Source organism: Ambystoma mexicanum, chromosome 2q (assembly GCF_040938575.1).
Source record: "Ambystoma mexicanum isolate Mex_15411 chromosome 2q, UKY_AmexF1_1, whole genome shotgun sequence".
NCBI classification, from domain to species: domain Eukaryota; kingdom Metazoa; phylum Chordata; class Amphibia; order Caudata; family Ambystomatidae; genus Ambystoma; species Ambystoma mexicanum.
Window position 1 is genome coordinate 309,367,592 of NC_090924.1, and position 26,951 is coordinate 309,394,542.

Genomic DNA, 26,951 nt, shown 5'->3' on the forward strand with positions numbered 1-26,951 from the left:
ACCTCCCCACCTTACCCCTATACATTTTTATTAACTTTACCCCCCCCACATATATATCTGCAGAAAAATGGGGGTCAGACTTTTGGGGATCAGACTTTTTGTATTCAGTAATTTCGTACAATACCTCCTGGACTGGCATTAAGGGCATTTCCAAAGCCACTGACAGTGTCATGCATTCATCGAACCATTGCAAAAGTGCGGCGCACAGTGACGACCTGTGATCGATGTGTGCCGTGTGAATGAGCGCAGTGTACAGCAGTGACTCTCCAGATGTCATGGGCTATGGACCTTAAGCATTGACTGTGCTGGCTAGGGCTGTTGGGAGTTGAAGTTCAAATCATCTGGAGAGCCAAGGGTTACAGATCCCTGGTAAGCTATACCAAAACAAAGTATAGCGTAGGGGGAGTTCCAAATGTACAACTGCATGGTAGGCATGCCTACCTGTGATGCCGGTTCCACAGTAGGAACTACTATGTTCCTTTGTAGGAAAAAGATAAAGATATGTTCGGGGCATTGGGTGAGCAACTAACATGGACAATGCTAACCTTGGGGGACTGACTATTGCTCCTTTAGGGAAGGCCTACCAAGGGAACGTTGCTCCACGCCTTGTGAATGGTGCTGAAATCTGCCCCCTCCTGATCAGACAGACGTATTTAAAATCAAAGGTGCATTCTGGGAACAGTGTTTCAATGTAAGCCAATGTCCCCGTGTGCTAGCTGTTTGCCTTGAGTTGGAATTACGCATCCTGACTATAAGGGCTTTGGGGTGGCGCAGGATTCTCTAGGAGGTCTGAGGGTGCCCTGGATGGTTCACTCGTGGGCTTATTCAGGAAGCATCAAAGCATGCATGGAAAAGTTGGCATAATCAGGCTTGTGATTGGCTGGAGACTGAGCCTGGTACCAACATCCGGTGGTTTAAGAATGCCTTAAAGGGATGGATATCCATCAGTGCATGTGATGATTGACATGGCAGAGACCTCAGTACTCAGCCATGCCTATGGGTGGTAGCTGATAAAGATGCAGGTAGTCCACACTACTCCATTTCAATCCCTTTAACAGATAACAAATGCAGACCATGCATCGATGCTATAGGAATTAGGAAACCTGTGCCCGGTAAGAGCGCAAACAATGCTTTTACCAATAAACGGGTAACTTTTTTAATTATGAATTATTTTATTTGAATACAAAATCGGTTGCTTTGGTAACTTGGAGCAGTAAAATATGGAAATTAATTACAATCAGATTGTTAGAAAAATAGGAGTAATTTTTGTTGAATTATCTGAGATAGGACATCTGTTACATGTATGGAAATTACTTTAAAAAACAATGTTATTTTATGTGGCGATTTCTATTGAGTAATTTGCCATTTTATACATAGCGCTGATGACCTATTGACGCCTTATTTATGTATACTCCTAATTGCTTATTGGAAGCTAATAAAGGACTCAAATAAAGGATAAATATAATCAGGTGAAAACGCATTTGGGTTGTAAAAGCAAATGCCGTAGACATCACGTGTTTCGATCCAAAGGGGACTTCGTCAGGTCATACTAATCAAAAAGCAAATCAACATAGAAAACATACTTCTATTTAACGTGAAGAGCTACCAAGCTGTTGTCCACTACTGCCTGCCAATCTGTAATAGATACAGCCGCTGTACCTATGAGACATTTCATTCCTCAATAGATTCTTGTGGTGCTAATGTTCATACTTGCTACCTTTAAGGATGCTAAACATACCAAGTATTTGGGATTGTTCTATGAGGTACAGAAAGATGGCTATTTTGGGAAATGTTTTAACTGTTAGAGTCATGCAGTTAGCATCAAGCAGCTTTAACAAGTTCACATTGTCGCTGTGTAGGCAAGAGAGGTGGTTTGGACCTCCTGGCTTGATAATATGACTAGATAGTGATAAGAATGTGTTTGTTTTATTGTTCAGGAAAATGGCATAAAGGAAGGTCTCTTGACTGGGTCTAATTTGAAACGCTAAGTAGAACTGCTGGCTCTTGCAAGCAATCATGTTAAGGATTTTTTAGCTGAGATATTTGTCCATTGTGAAGAGCTACATGTGAAGAACCAGACACAATGCAATGCAAATTAGGTAATACATGCTTGCTACCTGTAGCCTTCATGAACTTATAACAAGCGGCGCATCCCTGGAGTTTAAGTGCACTTCCAACGAGTCGAGTGGTTAAGTTGCTAACAGCGGATCCAGCAAACCTGGCACATAATCCTGACTTCTCCAGTTAAGCCCATTGTGTGATCTTTGACATATCACTTAACCTCTCTGTCTCATTTAGCACAGCTGTCCAAATTTGACGTGCTTGTTGGTAGACAACATGCAGAAATTATATATACATGTTTTTTTTTTTAATTGGACATACGTTTTTCAAACTAAAACTGCAAGGTTGTGAATTTGGGAGAGTGCCTTCGTGAAGTGTTATGGCAGCCATCCCCACTGTGTTGTGTGAATATACTCTTGGCGTGGTGTACTCTGGTGGTTGCCAAATGATAATCCAGAAAAGCTAGGTTGGTTTTGTGGATTCCTGTCTTGAACGCATGCACCACATTTTGCGTTTGGGGTTAACGGTCAACTTGTTAATGGAATAACAATGAATCTATATCATTTTAATAGTGGGGACATTTTTATCATAAAGAACATTTCCTTGTCTGGCGGTTCCTTCTGAAAGCATGATTTGAACTCATTGTTAAGTGAGTTTTCAGGGCTTGCCCTTCTGTAAAGCACTCATTGCTCACCTGGAACTTCAGTGCACTAGGTCCATCCATATTATAAGAAAGTTCACCCAAAAAGTTTAAGATAATGGAAAACATTTGCAGATAGCTAAATAAACGCCTGGACCTCAACGGTTAACCAATGCTGTAAGTGTGACAATCATCACTAGTAAAAGCAGGGGCTGTGATCAAAATGTGTGTTCACAAAGAATACTACAAGGGCTGGTTACACCCATTATGACCCCCCAAATCCAAGCCCAAATCCAAGCTATTCCTCGTCCTACTGGTCTCTTCCGTAGTTGTCCTCCGCGTACACCACCTCTCTAGGTTTAGGTCTTAGGAAGGTATAGTTTCAATGATAATAGTCCAATTGTAAACCAGCAAAAACCTATAGAAAGCCTAAGATTAAATAAGTGGCCTCTGCGTGGGTCCCTCATCCGTCCAAAGATCCTGCTGGTGTGGGGGCCTGGTGAGTTTTTACGTAGCTAATTTATTTATTTATTTGGCGCTCCTAACCCAAAGGCATCTGGGCGCAGATCAGTGGCGTCGCTAGGGGGGTGCCTGGGGTGGCCGGGGCCCCCCTGTGAAACCCTGTGCCCCACTTGCTCCCCCCTACCTAAGACAAGCAGTGACCATGTTCTCCCCCTACATTTGTCTGTGCCCCGCCTACTTTTCTCTTTGGCCCCCTCTGTGCCCCTCTTAAATTTGATTCCTGGCGACCCCACTGGCGCAGATACAATAGCTGAGCTATATGTATATTACTGCCTGCTGCTGGCCGTTGTTTGGGTACAACATTACCCCATGGTTTGAACCTGTCACGTGATAGCCTTTTAATAGTTGTCTTCTCGTTTCGGCTTCTTCCTAGTGACCACTTGCTTCGCTAATGTCAATTCTTCATACTGGCTGCAGACTTTCCTGGGAAATTTCTCCACTCAAGCAACCTACACCGACCTGACTACTTTCTACCCAGGATTCAATGCAGTAAGTCTGGTTAGCATGTGAGTGCTTATTCAATGGGCACCACGTTGGAAAGGGTGGGGCTTATTAAAGCACATGGCGGCTGCATGGCAGCAATGTGTGGATGCCAGTGAGATGCCATTCATTGTTATTTTGCATCAGGCAATTGTCTGCATGTGATCAGAGTCATCAGGCCTCATTCACAGAGCGTTCTTTAATGGGTAAACGCCTATTGGAAAACGCGTTGCTAATCAGGCCCACTCTGTGTTTTGCCTGGTCCCCCCACTGGGTTCCCAACGTGTTTCATCAGATGAACATAACATGAGTATGATGCAGGGTATGGAGCTTAGGTGTGCAGCAGGGATTTTTGAGGACCTATGGCAACCTGTTAGGTCCCACATTACCCGAGATGCACCGAGGAAGGCCTTGATCCCTTCCCTAACCAGTCAGGTGGTTTATTGCGACAGGCACATGTTACTGATATCTGTGTGCCACCTGCTGGGCCATCTTCGATATTTACCTTTCAAAGTTCGATTTATTTAGTGCCAATAAAATTGGTTATAATACCACCGGCTGTTTAAAATCCTACGAAAAGGGAAAATATTTGATAGCGAGCACTTTATAAAATAAGTCCTTATTATCAGTGTGTACACTGTGCAAACTATAAGGATTACACACACATACACATACCATGCGTGTCGATGCGCGTTGCACTACACTACTCCGATTTAACAAACTGCTGACTGGGGATAGCGCTAGAAGCTATCAAGTAAGAACATACGTTTTTGGACTCATCTCCCTGTCACCACCCATCAGTCTTCACCAAACAATTTAACCCATCAAGATACAGGAAGATTCCACGCCCTTGACAGCCACTGGAAGCTGAACAGAAACAAGGTCTGCGCGGTTTATAGTGAATATGCCGAATTTAAAAATGTAAAAAAAAAGAATCTTGAAAAAAAAATATTTCGAATGTGCTTTTTAAAAAAAAAATTTTTTAATGGGGGGGGTTCCCCCATCCCCTGTTTTTTTTATTAGCTAAACCCAAAAATAACATACAAATACAAAAAAACACATGCTAATTATTTTTTCCCAAAAATTTTTTGGGAGATTCTTTTTTTCGACATTTTATTTTTGACATTATAACTGGCTAAGGGTTCGGTGCGCATGACCAAATAAATAAATAAACAAACAAACAAGGCCCCCCTTGAAAATACACAAACACCCAAACACACCACTATGCTAACTCTTGCCTCTGCACTAAAAAACAATTAGAACGCAGCTACACCCCTCGAATAATTCACCCTAGCTGCAAATATACCTACACACATCCACAATCACCTCACCAATCTTTAGAACGCAGCTATACCCCTCGAATTTGGCTTAGCTTCACACATAACGTCACCCTCAAGCACCAGCGCCATCAGCATGCAGGTACCATAGTCCATTGGTCTTACTGCACACGTTCTACTGCCCTTACACAGCCACCACACCACAGCTAGCGCTGGTATGCAACTACACATCAGCACACATACCGAGTGCACCCATGCACGTTGTACTACACTACTCTCTCCACTGACCTGGACTGTGGTCCTCGAGGGTGTGAGAAAGCATGCTTGGCACTGAAGAGGTCAGCTCTATAGTCCTGAGTCACTGGTTCAGATTCATGAGTCAGAAGGTGATGGAGCCACGGTCTTCCTACAGTTCATAGACCCACGTTGTGGCTGAGCCTACAGTCAATGGAAACCACAGGATTCTAGACAATTTATATTAGTAATATGTGTCTCTGTGTCATTGTCGTTTCCTTGCAGTTCGAAGGTGAAGTGCTGTACACACTAACTTCGCGACAGGTCGGTGGCATGATGTTCTATTCGCATACGTTGACCAACATGGACTACACAAAGCAACTCTTTGAATACTTTGGCAGAGTCGGGCTGTCTGGTGCCCAAAACTGCTTGTCAGAGTTCACGATGACAGCATCTTCCACGGTAAGATGAGCACTTCTTCACCATTGTACGCGGTAGAAGGATTTCAGGTGTGCAGCGCAATCACTCGGGTGGGCATTTCAGAAATAGACCGTGGGTATGGATTTATTTCCTGAGAGCATTTTTTTTTCCAACATTCTTTTTATTTGGTTTTGTCAAAAAAACATACTGTTTCACGTGCATTCATTTACATATTGCATAATTCATACGAAATGAGCATGAAACCATAACATAAACATGAACTGAACAAAATTAGGCGGGGGCGTGTTGCCTGTTTCCTTTGAGGTGAGCAGTTTACGCCACCCTGTAAACATAAACAGAACCTGGCCAGGTGGGAGTAATGAGGTAGGAGGGGGCAGTCCCGTGGGACCGTCTCTCGGGGGAGCTGTAGTTCTTTGGGGAATTTATTTAGCTGATCAGTTGACTTATGCAACGAGGCGATAGTTGGAACTGGATTGGGGCTGAGTGTCACCAAGTTCGTATTGTCTTCTGCTGTACCTGAGAGCATTTTTTAAGTTTTCTGTCCCTTTTCTCCCGTTGTCCTTAAGTTTAAACACGCATAAGCTTCTTGGCCCTTCATTGTTTTTGTGTTACCCAGGGGAAGAAATTGGGCCAAGAAAAAATGAAAGACAACTTGTGCTTCTGAGGACCCAATCCTATGAATTTCACAATATGCCCTCTACCGTGCCAGCAACCAGGGCAAGTGAGGTTAAAGTTGACAAAAATAGACATTGAAAACAGACTTATCTATATTAAGATTATTGTCTCCACCCCAGGTCAGTCATTTTCTGGTCTGTACATGAATGGCCTTGCACCTTGGGTGGTGCTTACCAATTCCCCTTTTTCTTGGCCACCAGTGAAGACTACTGCCTATCTGTCAATATCCGTCCCTTTCTGTGGTGTAGTATGGTATATTTTGAACTTTCACATGAATGCACCAGGGCTCAAGTTTTTTTTAACCTATGCATGCATGTATTTATGCATGTGGTCAAGCACAGTATAGGGATGTATGTCGTGCGCACCTGGCTGGAAGGCAGCAAGCACAATGGGGAGTATTGTGATGAGGGGAAGGAACGTTGAAGAAACAATAAATGTTTAAATACCTCATGTTCTAACCTTGGGGAAATGGGAGATATTTTCCAGCATGCTAGATGACTCGAAGCAGACAAAATGTGAGATATTTTCCAGCATGCTAGATGAGTCGAAGCAGACAAAATGTGAGATATTTTCCAGCATGCTAGATGAGTCGAAGCAGACAAAATATGAGATATTTTCCAGCATGCTAGATGAGTCGAAGCAGACAAAAAATGAGATATTTTCTAGCATGCTAGATGACTCGAAGCAGACAAAATGTGAGATATTTTCTAGAATGCTAGATTACTCGAAGCAGACAGTTTTAAGGAACCATAAAAGTGGAAGCAATCTCTTTATACATTTTCTCCCCTGTGTTTCAGTCCTCGAAGAGCGTCAACATAAGTTCAGATGTTGGAGAATATTTCGTATATCAGTACATAAGACTTATTCATGACGAACTCACCACCTACTCGACGGCAGAGGAGTGGCAGTCGTTGCTTGAAAATGAGCTGAAATATTTTGTCGCCTTTATCGATTCAAGCTCTCTGCAGCTCTTCATGCCTTCTGACTGTGCTTCTCTCCTGACAATGTAAGTGCTCTCTGACTGCGCTTCTCTTGGCGCCTGCCCTTGCTTGGCTGCTCCCCACATTTTATTCCAACCCACCACCTGCCCGCCAGGCAAACAAAAGGCTTCAACCTTACGAAACAGCGCATATGTCCATCAGTGCAACTATAGCACTATGTGTGTCCCTGCACGATAAAAAGCCAAAGGGATAGATAGACTCTTCCAAATGAATTAGCAAGGAACACGTGCTATGCTCCTGTCCCGCCCTCTTCCTGGACTCTAAGCGAAGCCTTGTTTTGGTTTAATATGTCTTGTTGTATGACCATGCATTTATTCCTCAGCATGTCACACTAAATGCTGTAGATTAATATACACACACACACACCCACACACACCCAGCCCCCCAACACCTGTCCAAACACTTGACATCTCCTGGATTCTAGCCCTGAGTCCCATCATGTTCCTCTCCCTGCCCTTGTCTTGGGAAGCAGCGCTTCTACTACCCCCATATTGAAACCTGATACAGATGTGGCATCGACGCATGCCCCTAGAATTCTGCAATGGATGTGGAAATGAAGTCTATTGCAATCACCTTGCTGTTGTGACCTTCTACGCACTAGACCAAGGAAGGAACCGATGGAACCGCTAGCGCATGGCATTGTCTTGCTCCTAAGGCAAGCACGTTTTCCCTGAGGTATCCTCCGGCTAGGTTTTCCTTCAGAATGACACCCTTTGTCACATATCAAGATACGCGTTCAGATACTCATGGCTCTGTTTCAGTAAGAGGCAGATGTGACAGAAACCCAATTCTGAGGGTGATTCCTTGGACTCCTTGTGCCTCATTAAAAACCAGTGAAGTGATAAATGTACTTTCATGCATGTATTCCAAAGGCCCTGTTGGAGATGTTTACCATAGTCTGGCCCCCACATAAAAAGACACCCTGGCATGACCCATATATGCAGAAGCGCGGTATGGGATATGCTATGGTTGCTATTGTGAGGGAGGGCGTGATGCCTCATTCGAGGTTCTGCTATTCGTGATTAATTGCCCATCCCATCACTAAATGTATAGGTATGTTTATGGAAAGATATTCATGCACATGTGTCATGTGTGAAACGGTAATGATGTCCAATAGGCTTCCAGGGTCCCTCCTATTACTTTCTTTTACCTGTTTTCTGCTGTGTGTTCTCTTCTCTGACAGTATCCGCCAACTGGATGCAGCGTTTCAAATGATGCCCGCGAGGAACAGAAAAGTGGTTGTAGCGTGGTTCGTAAGCCTCTTCTCAGCCGGAGGCCACCCTTCGGCCTTTGCTGGTAAGTATGGTAGGTGCATCTCGCTAGCCTTCCCTGATCTTCTGTCGCAGCCAAATCCATGTACATCGCCAAAAAGAAGCGTTCCGTGAGCATGACTGAAATTATATCAGGACTCTTGCACAGGCTAGTTTTTTAAAAGAAAGGGCACAGAAGAAGAAGCATTCACTGGCATGTGTTAACATGTGTGGCATCGTCAGCATAGATGAGGGCGCACGGAATCTGTTGTTCCACACCATGATCATTGGGTTCCATGTGATAATGCACCTGCAAAAATGTCGCCATGGAAATAATTCGCCGAAAAATTGCCATTTTATGCTTTGACATTATTGCATGGAACATGCGGGGGACACCCCTGCAGCCCCCAACACCTTTTTTTTTAAGGGGAGCGGGTGACACCACTGTAACCCCCGCTTCCCTTGACCCTATATATATGGTCACCCATATAATGTTGCATGAACTTTTCCCAGTGACATTATGTACAGCGACCCTATATACAGGGACATTATTGCCTGATACTGATCATTGCCCTCTAGAAAGACCATCACTATTTTTGTTACATTTGTAAACGACTCCAAGCTGAAGGGCAGCAGCCTGCAAACCCTTGGCTCGCCAGATGTTTTGCACAACAACTCCCATCAGCCCAAGCCAGCATAGTGAATTGTGAGAGGTGTTGGGAGTCCCAGTCCACAATATCAGGAGGACCGCGGGTTGCAGACACCTCCTGGTGGGTTTCTGGACTGCTCAGCCTGAGAATTTGCTCTCTGCCCTCTACAAAAGACAGGTAAAAACTACTGCATAGAAAGGCTCAACCCCCATACTTAATGGGACAATGAGGGATTCTGGTGTGATCATTTGTGATTGGTTATTTATAATGCGCTTAATACCCAGAGGTTTCTAAGCGTGGACCAAACCTGTGTTGCTATGTGTCGTCTTGCTTCCAAGGCGAGTGCGTTGCCTCTGAGCTATCCTCCCGAGACAAATAAAATACGTGAATATATGCATATTTCTTTGATGTTTCTCTGGGGCATCCCCATAGATCGTTATTATGTATAGACGCCAAGATGCAGAGGCTCTGTTTTTTAAGGCAGGTGACCTGCTCTCTCTTTTTCTCCTAGTATGTCAAGCCAGTTACAACCAAACGCGATGGATACAAGAAGTCTGGCTGGGCTTTTTTGATGTGGCGAGTCTTTCCCAGATCAAAGCTTCATATACTGGCTTTGTAGTGGTAGGTGTAGTCTATATTATGTTATGTTGTGTAGCATGATTTTTGTAGAACTCACTCTATGGTTATCTGAGTGAGTCAGATTACGATCTACTCCATTTTATTTTTCTTCAGGAGGCAATTTTCTGATGGAAGGACTGAATTTGTGGTCACGCCCTCAAGGTTCTGTTCCCTTCAGGGGGGTGGATTTTGCCTTTTTCCACCATTGTGTGATTTGACAGGGATGGGCGAGCTGGTGTATCCAGATTGGTCTGGTTGTGCCATCTTTAACGACATCTGAATGTGCACAAAACGGTCTGGGAGCCCCTCTATCGAGAACAAATACGGCCAAATAACCTGTTCTGTGGGTAGGTGCAGACTCGGGAGGGTCTACAACCACGTTTTAGCTAGCCTAGCATTTCAGTGCTGGACTGCCCGAGTGGGTGGGACCAGACTGATATGCAAATGGATATTTCTTCTCTGTGAAAGGTACAATGAGCTAAAATGCGGTTGTAGACCCTCCCAAGTGGGCACCTTCGATAGAACAGGTTATTTGGCTGTGTTCGTTCTCTGTAGCATTTTATGAGTTTCTTTGTTTTTTTGGACATATGAATGTGGGTTGTCACTACTTTAGGGTGTTTGAATGTTTCTACCTTCAATGACACACAAGTGTTACTTGCTGGTGAGGACACAAGCCTTTAGATAGTTGGGTTTTGCAGCATTCCAAGAGAGAAGGTGTAATGTGAGAGAATTGTGATTTACATGTGTAAAATAATCCATAATTAATGGACAGCTATTGCTTTGGCTTTCTGACTAACATTATATTGGTGCAGTCACATGCTCTTAGCTTCTTTTCACAAAATTTAAAAACTTGAGAAAGCAATTCTTGTATGCCAGACCCCTCCAGTCAGAAATGGGGAGGGTATGAGGCGGTAGGATTACAGAAACCTTGCACTGGTGCGGGTGTAATTAACACTAAGGCAAAAACTGCCCAACAAGAAAACGCATTTGACTTAAATGCATTCTTGCCACAGGACGATGCTTACCCTAGTCATGGAAAGAATGAAAATTGTGCACACCCCTAGTTGCTATTCATGCAATAGGAGTTCAGTCTGAGCTCAGAATAGCATTGCATGTACCCTAGCGCCCCATGCAGAAATCATCCCCAAGCGGCCTGTATTAAAAACAATACGTAACCCACCGCGCCAGTTGCTAGTAGATAACAACCTGCGTTGCCAGTTTCGTATCTTCTGTAGTGATGCCAATATCCATAAGTGTTCCTTCTAGCTTGAAGACTGGTGAGGGAGATCGAGCAGGTGTTGGGGGTCAAAGCATGAACCTTCAGGCTACAAGAAGTATAGGGGCGGGATTCCAGAAACTTTGCACTGACGCAAATGCAATTAGCTCTATGGCAAACATTGCCAGAGTGCAAAAAACATATTCTGTTGAAGGAGTTTTGCCAAATTACTGAAAACTTTGCAACTTCGCAAGTTGTCAAAAGTTGTAACTTAACTTCTTGGCATTGTATATATAACCACAGGTCACACATATAAACACACATACACATGGGTTGGTGTATGTGTCAGTGTGTACATGTATTTGTAATTAAATACATATATTTTTAAATAAATGTAATAAAAATATGATTTAAAAATATATGTATTGTATTATATCTTTATATTCTTTAGTATATGCAGTTATTTTATTGCATTTTTTGTAGAGACATATAATAAATGTAATACATCTATAAAATAAATTAATAAGAACTATTTTGACCTCATGAATTTAGAATATATGTGTGTATGTATAAATATATTGATTTAAAACTTCAACAATAATGCATATATAATATTTATATATATACATACAAAATATATATACTGAATATATATAATAAATGATAAAAAATATAACTTGCATGTATTTACTGAACCCTGCTTTTTTATTTATAATATATATATATATATATATATATATATAGTAAACAATATAATAAATGCATATAACAAATAATAAAACATACTTATATATACATACATCATACATGTGATAAAAGCAGTAGCTAAATAAGAATATAATATTAGAACTATATAGAGTAAATTAATATGATAAAGACATAGAATGATAACTAAAAAGAGAAGCACTCTCCACATGGAAATCCAACCCTTGCGACTCCGCTAAACAAGAGTTCAACAAAATCCGAAAAGAATACAAACTAGCCATCATCAAAGCCAAAACCACCTCATTCAATACTAGAATAAACTCAGCTAAATCCAACACTAAGGAGATCTTCACCATTTTTAGGGAACTAGAAACATCTACTCCCCCCCAACCCATCACAAACGATGAGGCCTGGTGCAACAGCATCCAATCTGCCATGCTCAGCAAACTTGACACGCTACACAGCAAAATCCAAGCCAACAAACATTCACTTAACCACCAAGTGCCTCACATCCCTAATGACATTTCTGGAAACGCACCCCTTTTCTCCTTTCTTCAATGAACAGGAAGTCATAGCCTTCTTGAACTCCATCAAACCATCAAATTGCAAAGGTGACATCTGCCCAGCCACTCTCATTAAAGAGTGTGCCTCTACCTTGCACCTTTCCTCACTGCCTTTATAAATGCCTCCTTTTCAACCGGGCTTGTCCCAACCTGCCTGAAGGAAGCCCAAGTCTACCCTCTCCTAAGGAAACCCACGCTGGACACAACCGCACCAGGGAACTACAGGCCCATCACCACGGTTCCCTTTCTCCTAAAGATTCTAGACAAAGCAGCCTACCTGCAAGTCCAATAGCTCCTTGAAGCTAACAACTTCTCGGTCTCCGCCAGTCTGGCTTTCGCCCAGGCCACGGAGCTGAAACAGCCCTACTAGACCTCAAGAACCAAATGGATGGCATTAGAGACTCTGGCAAACCTCCTTAACCTCTCGGCAGCCTTTGATCTCATCGACCACAAAACCCTGTGCCAACACCTCTCAACCTCTGCACACTTTTCTCCCAATGCTACAGCATGGATCACCTCATTCCTCCAAGGTAGAGCCATGAGAGTCTTTTCAGACCTAGCCTGCGCACAACCTAGCACTACCCAATGTGGAGATCCCCAGGGTTTGTGCATATCGCCCCTCCTTGTATAACATTTTTACCAGGCCACTGTTCAGCATCCTTGACTCACTAGGCATAACATATACAAACTACACCGATGATACACAGGTCCTAATAGCACTTTTGGGTGACTACGAGGCCGACTCCAAAACCCTAAATGCCGTCTACTCCACGATCCAAACGTGGATGGCAGAGAACTGGCTCGGTTTAAATGAAGACAAAATGGAACTACCTCTAATGGGCTCACCCGAAACTCTAAAGAAACTTGACAACCAATAAATACAATGTCTTTACCATCGATAGCATACAAATCGCAGTCTCCCCGGCTGTTGGGAGTCTACCTAGACTCCAACCTCTCAATGACAAGACAAGTAAACGCCATTGCCTCATCAGCTGCCTGCCACTTTAAACTTCTCACCACAGCTAGACCTTTCCTGACGAAGCAAAACTGCTTCACTATTGCCAGAGCTATAATTGGGACCTAACTAGACTACTGCAATGCCCCCTGGGCGGGACCTCCACAAAGATCATTGAAAAACTACAAATTGTGCAAAATAATGCACTCTGGGATGCCAAGAAGGGAACACATCTCAGCTGCCAGGAAACTAGCCCATTGGCTTCCTGACAAAGAACGAGTCATATTGAAAACACTGTCCCTCACTCATAAATGCATCCACCACACAGCCCCTCAATACCTTTCTCAGAGAATCACCCGACCACCCACAGAAAGACAGATCAGAACCCCATACACCAACCTACTCTCAGTGCCCAAGGTCACAAGAGCACGGGCTGGAGGCTCCAGCTTCCCATTCATTGCCGCGACCCAGTGGAACTCCCTGCCACCCTTCCTCAGAGGAATCTCATCCCACATAGCCTTCCACATAGAGATCAAAACACGACTGTTCATCTGAAATCTGCCAGGGCCTACCCATAGGGCTCTAAATGCATTGAATTGTCCTGCCTGTAACACTGCTTCTTCTTCAAGTAACTAAGTCATGTGTATATTATGCCACCCATGTAACCTGCTCCAACCTTGTTACGCCGCATGTAACCAGTAAGCAACGTTGTAACAGTGCCTCGGTGCCCCTGGGCTGCCAGTGCACTTTATAAATGCAAATAAATAAATTATAACACAAATACAATATGAGTATATATCTATTATATCATAAACGTTACTATTTATTACATGTATTTAGCAGATTTACTACATGCTAATATTATTTATATGTATTTTACATATACACACATATGCACTATAAATATATATTGATATGCTCTATATATAGAGTAACACATATATTATCATACTACTATATCAGCATAATATAATTGCAAGGTTTTGCTGTAAAGTGCTATGTTGTGCATATGCAAGGTTACGTTATATTATTAAATATTTATGACTATATTAAAAATATGAAAGCTTTATGTACATGTGTATGTGTGCATTAAGCTAATAGATCGGGCTGCTTGTCCCTGAACTATCATATCTTTTACATTGGAAATTAATAATGAATGCACATTTCCAGTTACACCGCACCAGTTCAATCCCCCACATTCCCCCCTAACCCCAGCAGTGCATGTATCAGCACCCCGTCTTCTGATGCCATCCCCGAGCCCCTTGGGCAATGGGCAGGTCTGTTGAGTGTGGCTACTGTAGCATTCCTGTGTAGATGTAGGAAGGCCAAGCGCGACTGGGTGAAATTAAAAAAGAACAGATTTGTCAGTTTACGCCCTTGATCTGTCTCCCAGGTGGATGCACTGCCCTACTTGACCATCAATCAAAAGATTGACTACATCATGACGTCAGACGCCCCGAGGAACGTAACGACAATGCAGGCCGTGCTTGACAGCCTGAGCGACGGCGGAGAAGGAATCCCCCTTCGAAACGCCGACGATTTCCTGTCAGCCCTGAACTCTGCAATAAAGGTACTTTATTTTTATTTCCTTTTCCTTTTGTCAATAATGCGAGTGACATGGTTGAGCTTGCAAGTCCAGAATGGGTGGGCAGGAATGCTTCAACAAACCTTTCACCATCGGTGGAGACAATGGCAACTGGTCAAATAAGGATTAGAGGATGGGTGAGGCTTGAGGAGCTTAAAAGAAGGGCATGGAGTTAGAAAAGGCAGGCATGACAATGCACGGCGTCTACACATCTGGTGGGACTTGGTCAGCTGACTGCTTCAGATAACGTGACAAGACTTTGCAGGGAATGCAGTAAACGCGAACGATCTGTCACCTCTGATCGTTTCTAACTGCCCAGCAGTGTGCACACATAAAGATGAACATGTATGCACGTCTTAAATACCTATAACAGGGGTCTTGGTGCACAGGGAGGCCACCCACGGTGAAAGGAGAACGCCGCACACAATCACTTACATTACATCACTGGTATATTTGGGGCATCAGCTCGTAGACACATCTGTAACAGATACGCTGGTCCAAACCAATAAAACAAACTTTGCAGAAAATGAGGGCTTTGGGAAACTGGAAAGGCTAAATAGAAACAAAGCGAGCATTGACAGAGCCAACGGTTTTGGCTTTTGTGTAGGCATATAGAAGGCATTTTCCAGGCACTTTCATCACGGTACTACCTGGTTGTGATACCTGGGCATAGTCTGGCAGTGCAATGGCACATGCCTATACAACACCTATACAATTGGCAAAACTGTTGGCTTTGACAATGCTTGGTTTTGACGGGAATTGAGTGCAAGGAACACACTGAAGGAAACACATATTGCCTGCACATCAAGTGCCTGAAGGAACACAGGTTAAGGAATTTTTATTACACCCAGAGCTGGTTTGAAGTTACAATAGGGCTTATAATCATAGGGCTGACTCAGGGAGATCCCAGGGTGGGTATATTTTGGGTAGGGAGGTGAAGGTAGTGTGTGGGAAAGGCCATGGGCGGTCAATGCGTAAGTAAAAAGCAAAACAACGCCAACCTCTCCTTTCTTCACTTCGCATGGCAATAGTTTTGGCTCATAGGCAGCACTTCTAGTGCCACCTACTTTTCAAAACTAAAAAAAGAGCAAGGAATTACACACCGGATTGAAGGGAAGTGGAAAGTACTTAAGTTAAATTGGTTCTATCAGAAAACACATGCTCGGGGATGGGGAGGAGCAGACTCAAGCCCAGCCAGCTCTTGGCTGTGTCTCATGGAGAAATTCCTGTGAGGAAAAGGGTTTGTATGCATTAGTAGGTCCTCTTAGTGGTGAGATGGAATTGTGGTGTATCAAACAGCAGGAAATTGCAACAGCGGATATATGGCAAACCACGCCGAGGCTGTCAAATCCAATAGGCGGTCATGGAGGTACTTTACTCACAGCTTGTGGCTCCCTTTGGTAGCTTTGAAGTCAATCCGCCATGCAGGAAGTCTTCTGAAGTTCTCTGAGTGACTGTAGAGAAGACGCGGGCTGAACTCTGCCGCCAGGCCATCACAACAAGTGATCCTAATGCTGGTAGTGCGCCCGAATCTTGTACAGCTATATGGGGATCTTGTTGTCCTTCACTTAAACATTGCACACTTTAATCTTCAATCGCTCAGAGGCAACGCGTTTGTTGTGGAAGCAAGACATCGCAAAGCAACACAGGTTCAAATCCCGGTACCGCACTTAGAGACTGGTCTCCTGTAGTAGGTACATTATAAATTAATGTATTAATTGATTAATGAAATTGAGCGGCCAGTGATAACGCAGCGATGCAACTACACCTTACGAAGCCCTAAATCTCGGAAAGTACAACGAGAGAAAGAGTCGTAAATAATATAAAATACCAATTTTGTAGAATTATTCAGGTATCCAATCCGTTTTTTTCTACATTACAGATGCAACCCGATGTTTACTTCAGCCTCGAAGTCAAACAGCAGATCATGACTGTGTGTTTCACCGCAATTTCCAAACATTTCCGCTCTTTTACTGTGGTGGAGTTTGAGCATTACTTTAAGTATCAGTTTGCATACTTCCTCCAGTACATTCATGCTGAGCTGATCGTACTTCTCCAGACACCAATGGACTGCAACAGCTATTTCGTCATGTGAGTATATGGGCCTCCACATTGGCCTAAATATTTTCCCCAAAGTGTATTAAAAATGACTAGAAAACTGAAACAGATGCAAGGGTTGAAAATTGAGGGGAGCTGGGAGCTATTTAGCTCCTTCTTGAACCAAGCAGATCCAGGTTAACTTGACACCAACAGCTAGCAGGAGCTACTTTAGCCTCCCAGACCAACTGATGCCGAGCAAACATAACTATGTGAATTTAACTGTGCATTTGGGACAATCTATAAATAAACATTAGGACACATCTATGCAGCATTTAAAGCATAAGGGGGTCATAAATAGTGGACAAAATGATATGCGTGAATCTTATGTGGAAATTACATTTGCAGAATGCTATGTACAAGCTCCTTGTTCTCCAATGGTAGCTTCTGGTCACTGGTTAATGCTGGATACCTAGGAGCTTCTTTTAGCTCCCGCTTATCCAATCTTCATTTTGAGCCCTGGGGTATCACATTCAACAGAAAGGGTGATTGGGTTTTGATCAATTTTGATAGTGGATCTAAATGTAACATGGTAATCTGCTTTGGCACGGGTTTCCGTGTTACATTTACACCAATTGCAAAATGGATCCCAAATGCCTCCCACTATGTTTGTGCATGGTGCGAGGTACCTATATGGATTCCACAGAAATGCAATGCACTGCTGTCAGTGTCTAAGTCATAAGCTTGCAGAAATGCATATGGTTTTGTGTGGCAGAACGGATGGGGGTGGCGGGTTCGGTCATTCTGATTTGTGCCCTTTCTCTGCCGTACAAAACATCTGAATGTCCCAGATTGTTAAAAAACACGCCTAGAAGTTTTGCACATTATTGTATGCATGTTTCTACTGGTCAGCGCCTCAGAAAATGACCCTCTCTATGATCTTCCCAGACTCCCTTGAGATTCCTTCATGACTCAGGGTCTTTTCAGGACATTATTTCCCTCTCTCACATCTCTTTTTCCATGGCAGAGTGACAGCCTTTGACAGCATATTCTCACAGCTGGGAGAAGATGTCAAGGAGATGATTTCTGAATTCATGAAATGGTTCCTGGACTCCCAGAATGCACTGCCCGCCACTGCAGGTAAGGAGGAACATCTAGTTTTCTGGTAGCTACGCTGTGTGCTGGTGCAGCCTATGCATGTGGCATGGTGGCCGATGTCATATTGGGTAAAGGAATGTAAAGGCCTTCAGATCAGGATAGATCTGAGACAGGCTGAGCTGCCCCAGGGGGCACAGACACAGCTACAGTTTCACCAGACCAGCAGCATTGTAATCTGGCCAAGAGGAAGGCATGGGAGCAGCTCAGAACTACCGAAAGCTACTCACCTAGGAGTGATTAAAATGAATCGGCAACTGCTTGGTTCATTGTGTGCACACCGTGTAGCGCTGGAGGCAACCACAGTCTTCCATCCTCCTGATTACCAGAAACCCGACAATATGTTAACGCAAGAGTAGGTCAGATTAACAAATGATCACCTTTCAGCAATCAGTTTGGCAATTGTTGGGGTGGAGCTGCATCCCAGAAGTGGAAGTAAGGGAATGCCAGGACTTATGGTAGTGCAGGGGGGAGGCAGGGAAGTCACTGGGTACATAAACAGCAAAACAGAAAAGGGGCTACAATCAGCTACTGATTCCAAAAGATTCCCTTAGGATTCCAAAAGCACCTTTTCTGCCTTGAAAAAGTAACGACTCCAATATACACACTGGCGGCTCAACGATGTATCAGGTGCCGCACCAAAACCTGGGTTCCTGAATTTACAAACGTGACAGTGCTTTCTAGGGGCAGGATTTAGGGGTATTACCCAAAATGACCTTTTACAATTGACCTTTTGTCCAAAATTGACCTAATTATAGTGGTCCTAATTGTCCTTCTGCACAATTGACATTTATATTATTTTAGTTATTTTATATATGTATTGGGTTGGTTTTGGATTATAAATAATATGAGGGGATTGGATGGATGGTTGCGTTATTTTTGGGATTGGGTGAGGGGTTGTGGGTGGTTTTCCCCGCGTATATGTCGTAATTGACTTTTAAATTAGGTCAATTCTCCCGAGGTCAATTGTGAAAAGGTCAATTAGTATACATCCAGGTTTAGGAAGGCAAGTGAACCTTAGCTTGAAAATAATTGGAAGATAGTATGCAGGGTTGACATGGCAGCCAGAATGTCTGTGGAAAGGGTTCATGTCATCTTTATTTCCCTAATGACAGATCCTTCAGATCAATATGTGTGCTGTTCCCTGGTAGTCCTGCCAGAGAACAAGTTACACAGATGAAGGAAGCATTAAGTGGCGGAAAAACGTTTGGGGGAATTGTGAGATCTCATGACAGGCCGGTGCTTCTAAGAGGCTGTGAGGGCTGGGCCAGATTCCTGCACTCCTCCTCCTCCAGAGGGCGGCGGGTGACTGGCGATATCCAAGATGCTGTTCAGTGGCACGGCCCCGGCTTGACATCTGCACCACATATTCCTTACGGTCAGACCCCCTGAGGAATCATCCTTGCCACTTCTCATGTGACATCAGTCAGACCTTCGAAGTCTCTGTTACCACCCCGTGTCTGGCGGGCCAGAGTGCAGGGAGCGCTGGGCAAGACGGGCAGGTCCTTGCCTGCACATTTACGCACCGCACGCTGTAGAAGAAAGGAAGAGTGCCCGCATTAAACGAGCTGCCCATAACTGCAACCTGCACCTCTGCTGGGGTTAATTAGGGCGTTTCAAAGAATTGACCAGGAGAACTCCACATGAAAGCAATGATATATAGAACCCACACTCACGCATACAAGAATCACAGTGGGGGTAAGGAGTGGAGAGCGAAAGCGCCAACCATCACATCAGCTTGCCGTACGCCATCACATTGATCCAGTGCTTGGACCTCCAAAGCTTTTGCATGCACTCCAAGCCTGCTACTCTAGTATTGGGGTTCACACATTGCTCCATTGCTGGGCCTGGGTACTTATCTGCAGGATCCCTGGCTGTGCCGCTCTAGGGAGCCCCGTGTTGGTCTTCCAATGCCCCCGAAAGCCTCACCTGAACAATCTGAGATGATCCCAGACTCCTTCTGACTTGCAGCACCTCCTGCTGTTCCGGCTGTTGGACCCGTGCACCTGTCCATATGCCCCAATCCTGACTTGCACGTACCCTATGGGTCTAGCATTGGAACCCACATGTGGAGGACAGGTGCACTGTTGGCCCTCTTTTGGGACCAGATGTCTACAGAACTTTCTAACAGCCCCCTTGTGTCATTACTGCACAGTCCTTTCCTTCCCCCACCCTTTGGGGTTGCTGGAAGAAAACTTGTCTCAAAGCGACGTTTTGTACCTTAATATATTGTTTAGGATATGAACCATTGTTTATGGGTTTGGAAATGTATATCACTGTAGGAGTAAAAAAAGCTGGTGTTATGATGACAAGCTAAACTACACTATTTCAAAAAAATGTAGAGTGAATGTCACTTTTTAAATAATGAAGTAAAGTAAAACGTCACGTAAACAGAATAGACTTCATGTCAACAAGGGCTATAATGGGATCACTAGCGTGTCATGGAAAGGGTGATGGGGTACAGGGGTCCTCCCCCGGCTCTCTAGTATTCTGATGTAGGGCTTCTAAAGGGAAGTGAAATAGGTGGTCTTCCTCCGTCAGGTAATATAGGTGTAGGGCTTGGCTAGAACGAGGGAAACAGCATCATTTTGCCTGTAATGTGACATATCTCATGGTGACATTTCAGTAAGATTGCTTGGGATGGAGCGCACTCTCAGGTGCGTTTTGGCCAGTGGGTAGGATTAAAAAGCCCAAGGTTAAACCAAGGGCCCGCCAACTCTCTTACAGCCAATATTTGTTTTGCGAATGTGCTTCTTCCTCAGTCACAAGCCTCAGGAAGGCGCCGGTTCACAAAAGCACCCGGGACTGGATCCGCTTCTCTTTCCCTGATGAGGCTACCACTAATGGCACTGTTCCTGCGGGAGGGACGGGAAGGGAGGGCAGATTAGGGGTGTGGCTATTGGCCATGCGTCGTAGTGGTCGGTTCTCCTCCAGTGGCCACAGCAAGTGAGCCCCCTCGTTCCGCGGCCTTGAGCTGCAACCCTGCCCCTTGGAATTAGTCTGTATCCTTTCCTGTGGTAGCAGCACCAGTCATGCTGACCACAGGGAACATGCTTTCAGCAAGTGGCGTAGTTATGGCCACGTGCCTGCCTTGTTCCAGAGCAAAGGAGTCAAGAATTGCCCTGGCGCCAGTGGAACTTCCACCTTGTACGCCGACAAAGAGTCTGGCTGCGCGAGGACACAGAAGAGCCTACCCCTCTGCTTTTCCTTGACATATCTGTCAGGGATTTGTAGAAGGAGGCCAACGCCCACTTCTTCCCAGTGCATGCCCCGCTAGCTATTGAACGCCTAGCAGCCATTCATTATTCAGATTTTAACTGCTGCCCTATTTACAATTGCACATGTCTCCTTATGTTCAATGAAGTGGAATGAGCTTTCGACTCCATATTTGTTATTTTGCATTTATTCCTAGTATTTTTTTTTCTGGAACATTTTTATATTGGACCAATGTCATACACTCGTGTCACCCGGAAAAATGCTTCTTGGTGGCCTGGGGTACTTAAAGGGTGAAACAATCAATTCTGATGAAAGAATCTGCCTTTCAACTGCATGTCACTGCTGCATCTGTGCCTGTAGGCTCCCTTCCCAGTGCCTCCCAGTGCCTGTAGAAGCAGGTGCCGCACATGCACCCATCCCGTTCCACTGGCTTTCCAAGGGAGGCCTACTGCGCTTCACACTTGGACATTCTCACGGAACATTGGCCATGGAAACAAAAGACAGAATCAATGGGTCATTCTAAAATGGCCTCCGCAATTTCTGCAGCATGGAACGAACAACTCATTCACCACTGTGCATGCCACGTGTGCAATGAGCAATGATTGCCCGTGTGACCATTTGTGCTTGATGTTTCTTCACAGGCCACGTCTGTCCTACACTCTACCAGAGCAGCAACAGCAGCAGCTACTTAGCAAACATTTTCTTCTCATTCAAAATCTACTTCAAGATGACAGAGTTGAAACGGTACTTCACTTCCATCCGTGTGGTATGTGAGCATGCGTCATGAACCGCTTTGGTGTATCTGTGATATGGGAGGGTGGGGGGTGGGCGTGGGCTGCGACCACATTAGCAAGATCTCAGGAGGTGGCCTCCCTAATGAAAGCTGAGTCGGACACAGGGACTGTTAGTCACTTTCGGCCAGGCCACTTTACAGCCAAAGATTGTCCTGCTTTTGAAACAAGAACTAAACAATGAGTTGTGGGGTCCAACCAGCATGGTGAATGTCCAGTAATGCCACCGAAGTGATGTCAGAGGGTGTGCAGCTACATAAAGGCACTGCCACCCCTTTGTGGTAAGTGGGGGTACACGAGGCACTCTGAGAGAGGTTCACGTGTTTCACAGCAGTGCACATGTTCTCTTTCGCCATCCAGTGGTGTGGAAAGTAACTGCTGAGGAGATGCTGAAGTCCAGGAAACCTACTGACGTTGGCAAACTGCTGCCCACTTCTATCAGCCGAGGTCACTTCTTAAACATGTACACTTATTTTTTTTAAACAAAACACCTATTGTGTGCACCCACAGTGTTATTTTCATTTTAGAAAAGGTAGCCATACAAGCACGAGATTGATACATGTTCTGACCTTAAAAACCAATATTAGCAGAACAGGCTTCTCCTGACTTGAGATCTCTGTAAATTCTGCTCCCACTTCACACAGTTAAAGAGACACATGAAAAGAGCCTGTGCCATAGTCATTCTGCGAGCTCTTACTCCAAAGGCTCACACCGGGCACCATACCACCTCCAATTGTCTAGTCCTAAAGACGACAAGGGTGCCCACTCCCATCCACTCTCGACTTGTATCCTGTCCTCTTCAAATGTGGAAACCCTGTATCCTTCTTGGGTAGAGCCTTTACTAGCCGCTAAAATATAGGTCCAGAGGAGACTCTCACTGATTTGTAAATATGTATTTTGTTTAGCGACAGTCTTTTTTTGAACTCTTTATTTGTCATTTCAGATTAACACAATACAATCATCAATTAACATCTGCGGGTTATATCTTGAACCAATCCATTGTTTTCCCTACCAAGCAAAAATATAAATACGTTCAACTCTTTACTATATCAGCATTCAATATGTCATCAACTATAACTAACCCATTGTAATATTGCTATATGTAAATAGAGACAACAGCAAAACGAAACAAGACATACACAACATGTATGGACAAAACAACACAACTCAATTCACAATTATCTCCCTATTCATTCACGTCTTTCCAAACCACACTCCCGGTCTTTAGTGTGAGTGGTGCTCCAGTTTATCTGTGGCCACAGAATCTCAATGCGCTATGTACAAACATTATAGACAAGCAGTGTCATCTTATATTAGGCACTATCTGTGATTATTTTGGATGAAATATCCCTACTACCGTTTTCCACAAAGTTAATGATAAGAAACAGAAAAATAAGGCATCCCCAACCTGGCCTACCTAATGTGTGAAATTCCATGACCGCAGTGACCCCAAGGTCACAGTACCTAAACGAACATGCTCTTGTGAGTGTAGCTTACACATGCTCATGTATTGTACTCACTCTTCATTCGTCACCAGAAGAACAGCCTGAGGGTAAGGCAAGACTAGGCTGCAGCATAGAGCGCCCCCTGCAGGGTGGGCACCAGTTGTCCCTGTAAAGCAGCAACGTTCTGCCAAGTTGGGGTGATTACATACATACATGCCAACATGCCCCGTTCCATTCGGGAGATACTAGTCCAGTACCGGTATTAACTTTGCCTTCTCTGGCTTTTAGCCCTGGGTCTCCCATTATAAACCCAGGATTCCAAGTCCCAGAATGCAAAGTTAAAACCAGGACTAGAATAGAATCTCCCGAATGGAATGGGGTATGTTGGCATGCATGTACATACGAGGACTACGTTTTTTAAACACGTGTTTACATTTCAAAATTAAAAAGTAGGTGAATGGGATTTTCACAATGAAATGGGTTTATCAGTTGCAGGTCCTCCACGCCACTCCTGCCATGGCAAGGAGTGGCTAACGTTGACAGGAAGTACAGCAGTGTTTCTTTGAGTGAATGGGGGATTAGAAAAGTAGAGAACCAGACTTGTAATTGTCAAACATTGGGAAAAACAGTGAATTGACTAAATCTATAACTGTAAACACTGCAATGCAATGTATATAACATAGGCCCAGGCCAGGGGTCAGAGTGTCCAAAAGATATTAGTGCAACTATGTTCCCCTCTGTTCCACCCTCCTCACAGACCCCATACCCACCCTCACTCTCCCCCAACACAAGCCCCATACCTGGCTCTTTCTTCCACTCCACCCCACAGCCCTGTGTTTTACTATCAAGACTGATTGAAACAGTGAAAGATTAATGACCGCCATTACTTTCAGTCCTTGTTCCCCACAGCATGTATCTTTATGCACCCTCCCCTTTTCAATCACCCAGCATTCGCACCACGAAGGAATGTGCCAATGTCTAAAGCCATCTCCCCGCCCACCCATCACCTGCACACACAGCTGTGCCTGTGGCAGTTTCAGGGAACTCATGCTTAAAGGCAGAAGGCAAAGGCTGATCTCTGAGGCGCGGGGCTATGTGGTGGCTCAGGAATGGGTGCTATGTCCCAATCAGGCTGTTCAAATCAATGCACACAAACCAGCATCTGCAAGATACCTCAGGAAGATGTGGCACTGAAGCCTTACCAGCGGAGCCCAGGTTAGAATGCATCCCCAGTAGTGGGGCAGCAGATAGCAAAAGTGCCCTTACCTGCCTAGCTGCGGACACAATGCAGCTGCCACCCTTATTATTCACACATGGACAGCATGCCTTGCTTTGGTGTACCGTGTATTAACCAGTATGCTGTGTTCTCTGCTGTAGCTTTAGAGGTAAATGACCTATCATCACTAACGCATTGTTTGTGTTTTCTTCCATTAGTATGATGTTCTTCAAGATTTTACACCCCAACAAATTGCTGAACTCATGGTTTCTGAGAACCTAAGGGATGACCTGAACGCGGCGTTGATAATAAGGGTCATCAAAACATTTACCTACGAAGGGACCATACAATTTATGAAGGAATTCAACAGCATGTTAGAAGAGGTATGATATGACCTTGGCATGGCATGTGCACTGTTTGGGGGGCATACGTTAGCCCTCAGCATTGCTGAGCACAGGCTGGGTAAAGCACAAGTCAGGAATTTACAGAGAAGAAAGGTGTTGAAGGTTGCTATGGGAAACAATATGCATGGCTTGTTTCTTACATATAGACATGAGACATTGGGGGCTTTCCTGGGATAAGCATGGCTCATTTCCTATGTATGGCCATGAACATTGGGGGCTTTTCTGGGACAAGCATGGCTCATTTCCTTTGTATGGCCATGAGACAATGGGGGCTTTTCTGGGATGAGGATGGCCATGAGACACTGGAGGACTTGAGCATCTCTACTCTACAACCACGAGGCATTGGTGCTGGTCTGAGACATGCATAGCTTTTTTCTAAGGTATAGCTATGAGACTTTGGGATCCTTCCTGGATTTGTCTGACTTGCTTCTATTGTACTGGCATGAGAAATTGGAGTGGTTCTGGGATACACATGGCTTGTTTCTTCTGTAGAGCCATAAGGTACTGGAGGTTGTTCTGGGCAGTGCATGACTTGTTTGTACTCTACAGCCATGAGGCATTGATGCTGGTCGGAGACATGCATAGCTTTTTTCTAAGGTATAACCATGAGACGTTGGAATGGTTCTGGGATGTGTATGGCTTTTTTCCATTGCATAGCAATGGAGGTTTCTGTGGGATTTACATGGATTGTATCTGCTGCATAGCCATAAGACATTGGGGGTTGCTATGGGATATGGGATATGCATGGCCTGTTTCTACATCATAGTCATACGAAGTAATATCGCAACACAGGCTTCAGTGAAGTGCTAAAATGGTAGAAAGGAAAGGGCACATTGCTCAAGGTCAGTGTGGGAGGTGTGAGGTGGATATCTGGTAAGCTTACGTTTATTTTGTAGTAAGCCATGGGTCTGAATTGTCAGTGTTGACAGACTGTGGGCAAGTTAGTGCCTAACCAGCATGCTTGATCTTTTTCTTTCAGGCTGGGTACACCACCTTACCAAATGCGAATATCCAGAGCCTATTGTTTGGTGTCGTTTTTAATCAAACGGCACAGGGCCTAACCTCTACCAAAGATTATGAACTCTGGTTTGGCAACCTCTTCTCCAGGATGATTTCCAGCATTTCGGTGGGCAACATAGCTTCTCTCCGCACAGACCTGGACTGTGATTCCCAGAAAGGCCTGTAAGTTGGAATCCACTTTCATGGTACCGTTTCCATATACTTGGCACCAAATGAGTTACTAGGACACATCATTTCTCCTTCAACCCTCTAACACTCAACATGTTCTTCTGTCCCATCAAGAATTCCGATAGTATTCTAGGTCCTTTTATTTCAAGTTCTTACTAGACTTTTGTGTACCCACATTGTTTACCTTGCTACTGTACCCCACACATCTCCATGCACTTCCATGAATGCTAGTCCTACTGCCACCCTTGCCATGACACAGGGAATCATTCTACAGAGGGTCTGCTTGTTACCTAGACGCATTACCCTATGGCATGCTTTGTTAGCAGTGTCTGTTTAGCATACATCTGTCATAGGGGTGGACATGCAGCAGTGTGGGCAATCCAGAATGTGTGTGTCTGCATGGCTGTAGGTGTCACACAGACTGGAGTACGGTGAGCAGAGAGTGCCAGTGGTTTCTGTGTACTGAGTTGTTTTTGGCACTCTGTCTGCATGTTGGCTTGTGTTGTACTGGAGTGCGCCACAGTCTGCAGCTGTCGATTTGAGTGGACATATAATTGCATGATTGGGATTGTAGACCACTCCGTGGTGCCATCATAATCTGACTGCCAGGCATGATTCTTGTTGGC

General features: G+C 44.4%; 1 protein-coding gene across 2 annotated transcripts in view; it reads left to right on the top strand.

Annotated features, from left to right (window-relative positions):
* The window catches only part of LOC138569361 (uncharacterized), a 309,424-nt gene that overhangs the window by 147,973 nt on the left and 134,500 nt on the right, over nucleotides 1-26,951 (top strand). Inside the window, exons 21-31 of one of the 2 annotated variants that reach the window (XM_069647278.1) lie at nucleotides 3,597-3,712; nucleotides 5,500-5,676; nucleotides 7,128-7,336; nucleotides 8,515-8,636; nucleotides 9,743-9,852; nucleotides 14,682-14,858; nucleotides 16,756-16,964; nucleotides 17,938-18,050; nucleotides 21,923-22,047; nucleotides 24,952-25,116; nucleotides 26,117-26,319. In XM_069647278.1, coding sequence (XP_069503379.1) covers nucleotides 3,597-3,712; nucleotides 5,500-5,676; nucleotides 7,128-7,336; nucleotides 8,515-8,636; nucleotides 9,743-9,852; nucleotides 14,682-14,858; nucleotides 16,756-16,964; nucleotides 17,938-18,050; nucleotides 21,923-22,047; nucleotides 24,952-25,116; nucleotides 26,117-26,319 — 1,726 coding nt within the window. The remainder of the gene's footprint in view (nucleotides 1-3,596; nucleotides 3,713-5,499; nucleotides 5,677-7,127; nucleotides 7,337-8,514; nucleotides 8,637-9,742; nucleotides 9,853-14,681; nucleotides 14,859-16,755; nucleotides 16,965-17,937; nucleotides 18,051-21,922; nucleotides 22,048-24,951; nucleotides 25,117-26,116; nucleotides 26,320-26,951) is intronic. The other variant, XM_069647279.1, reaches the window with a different exon arrangement.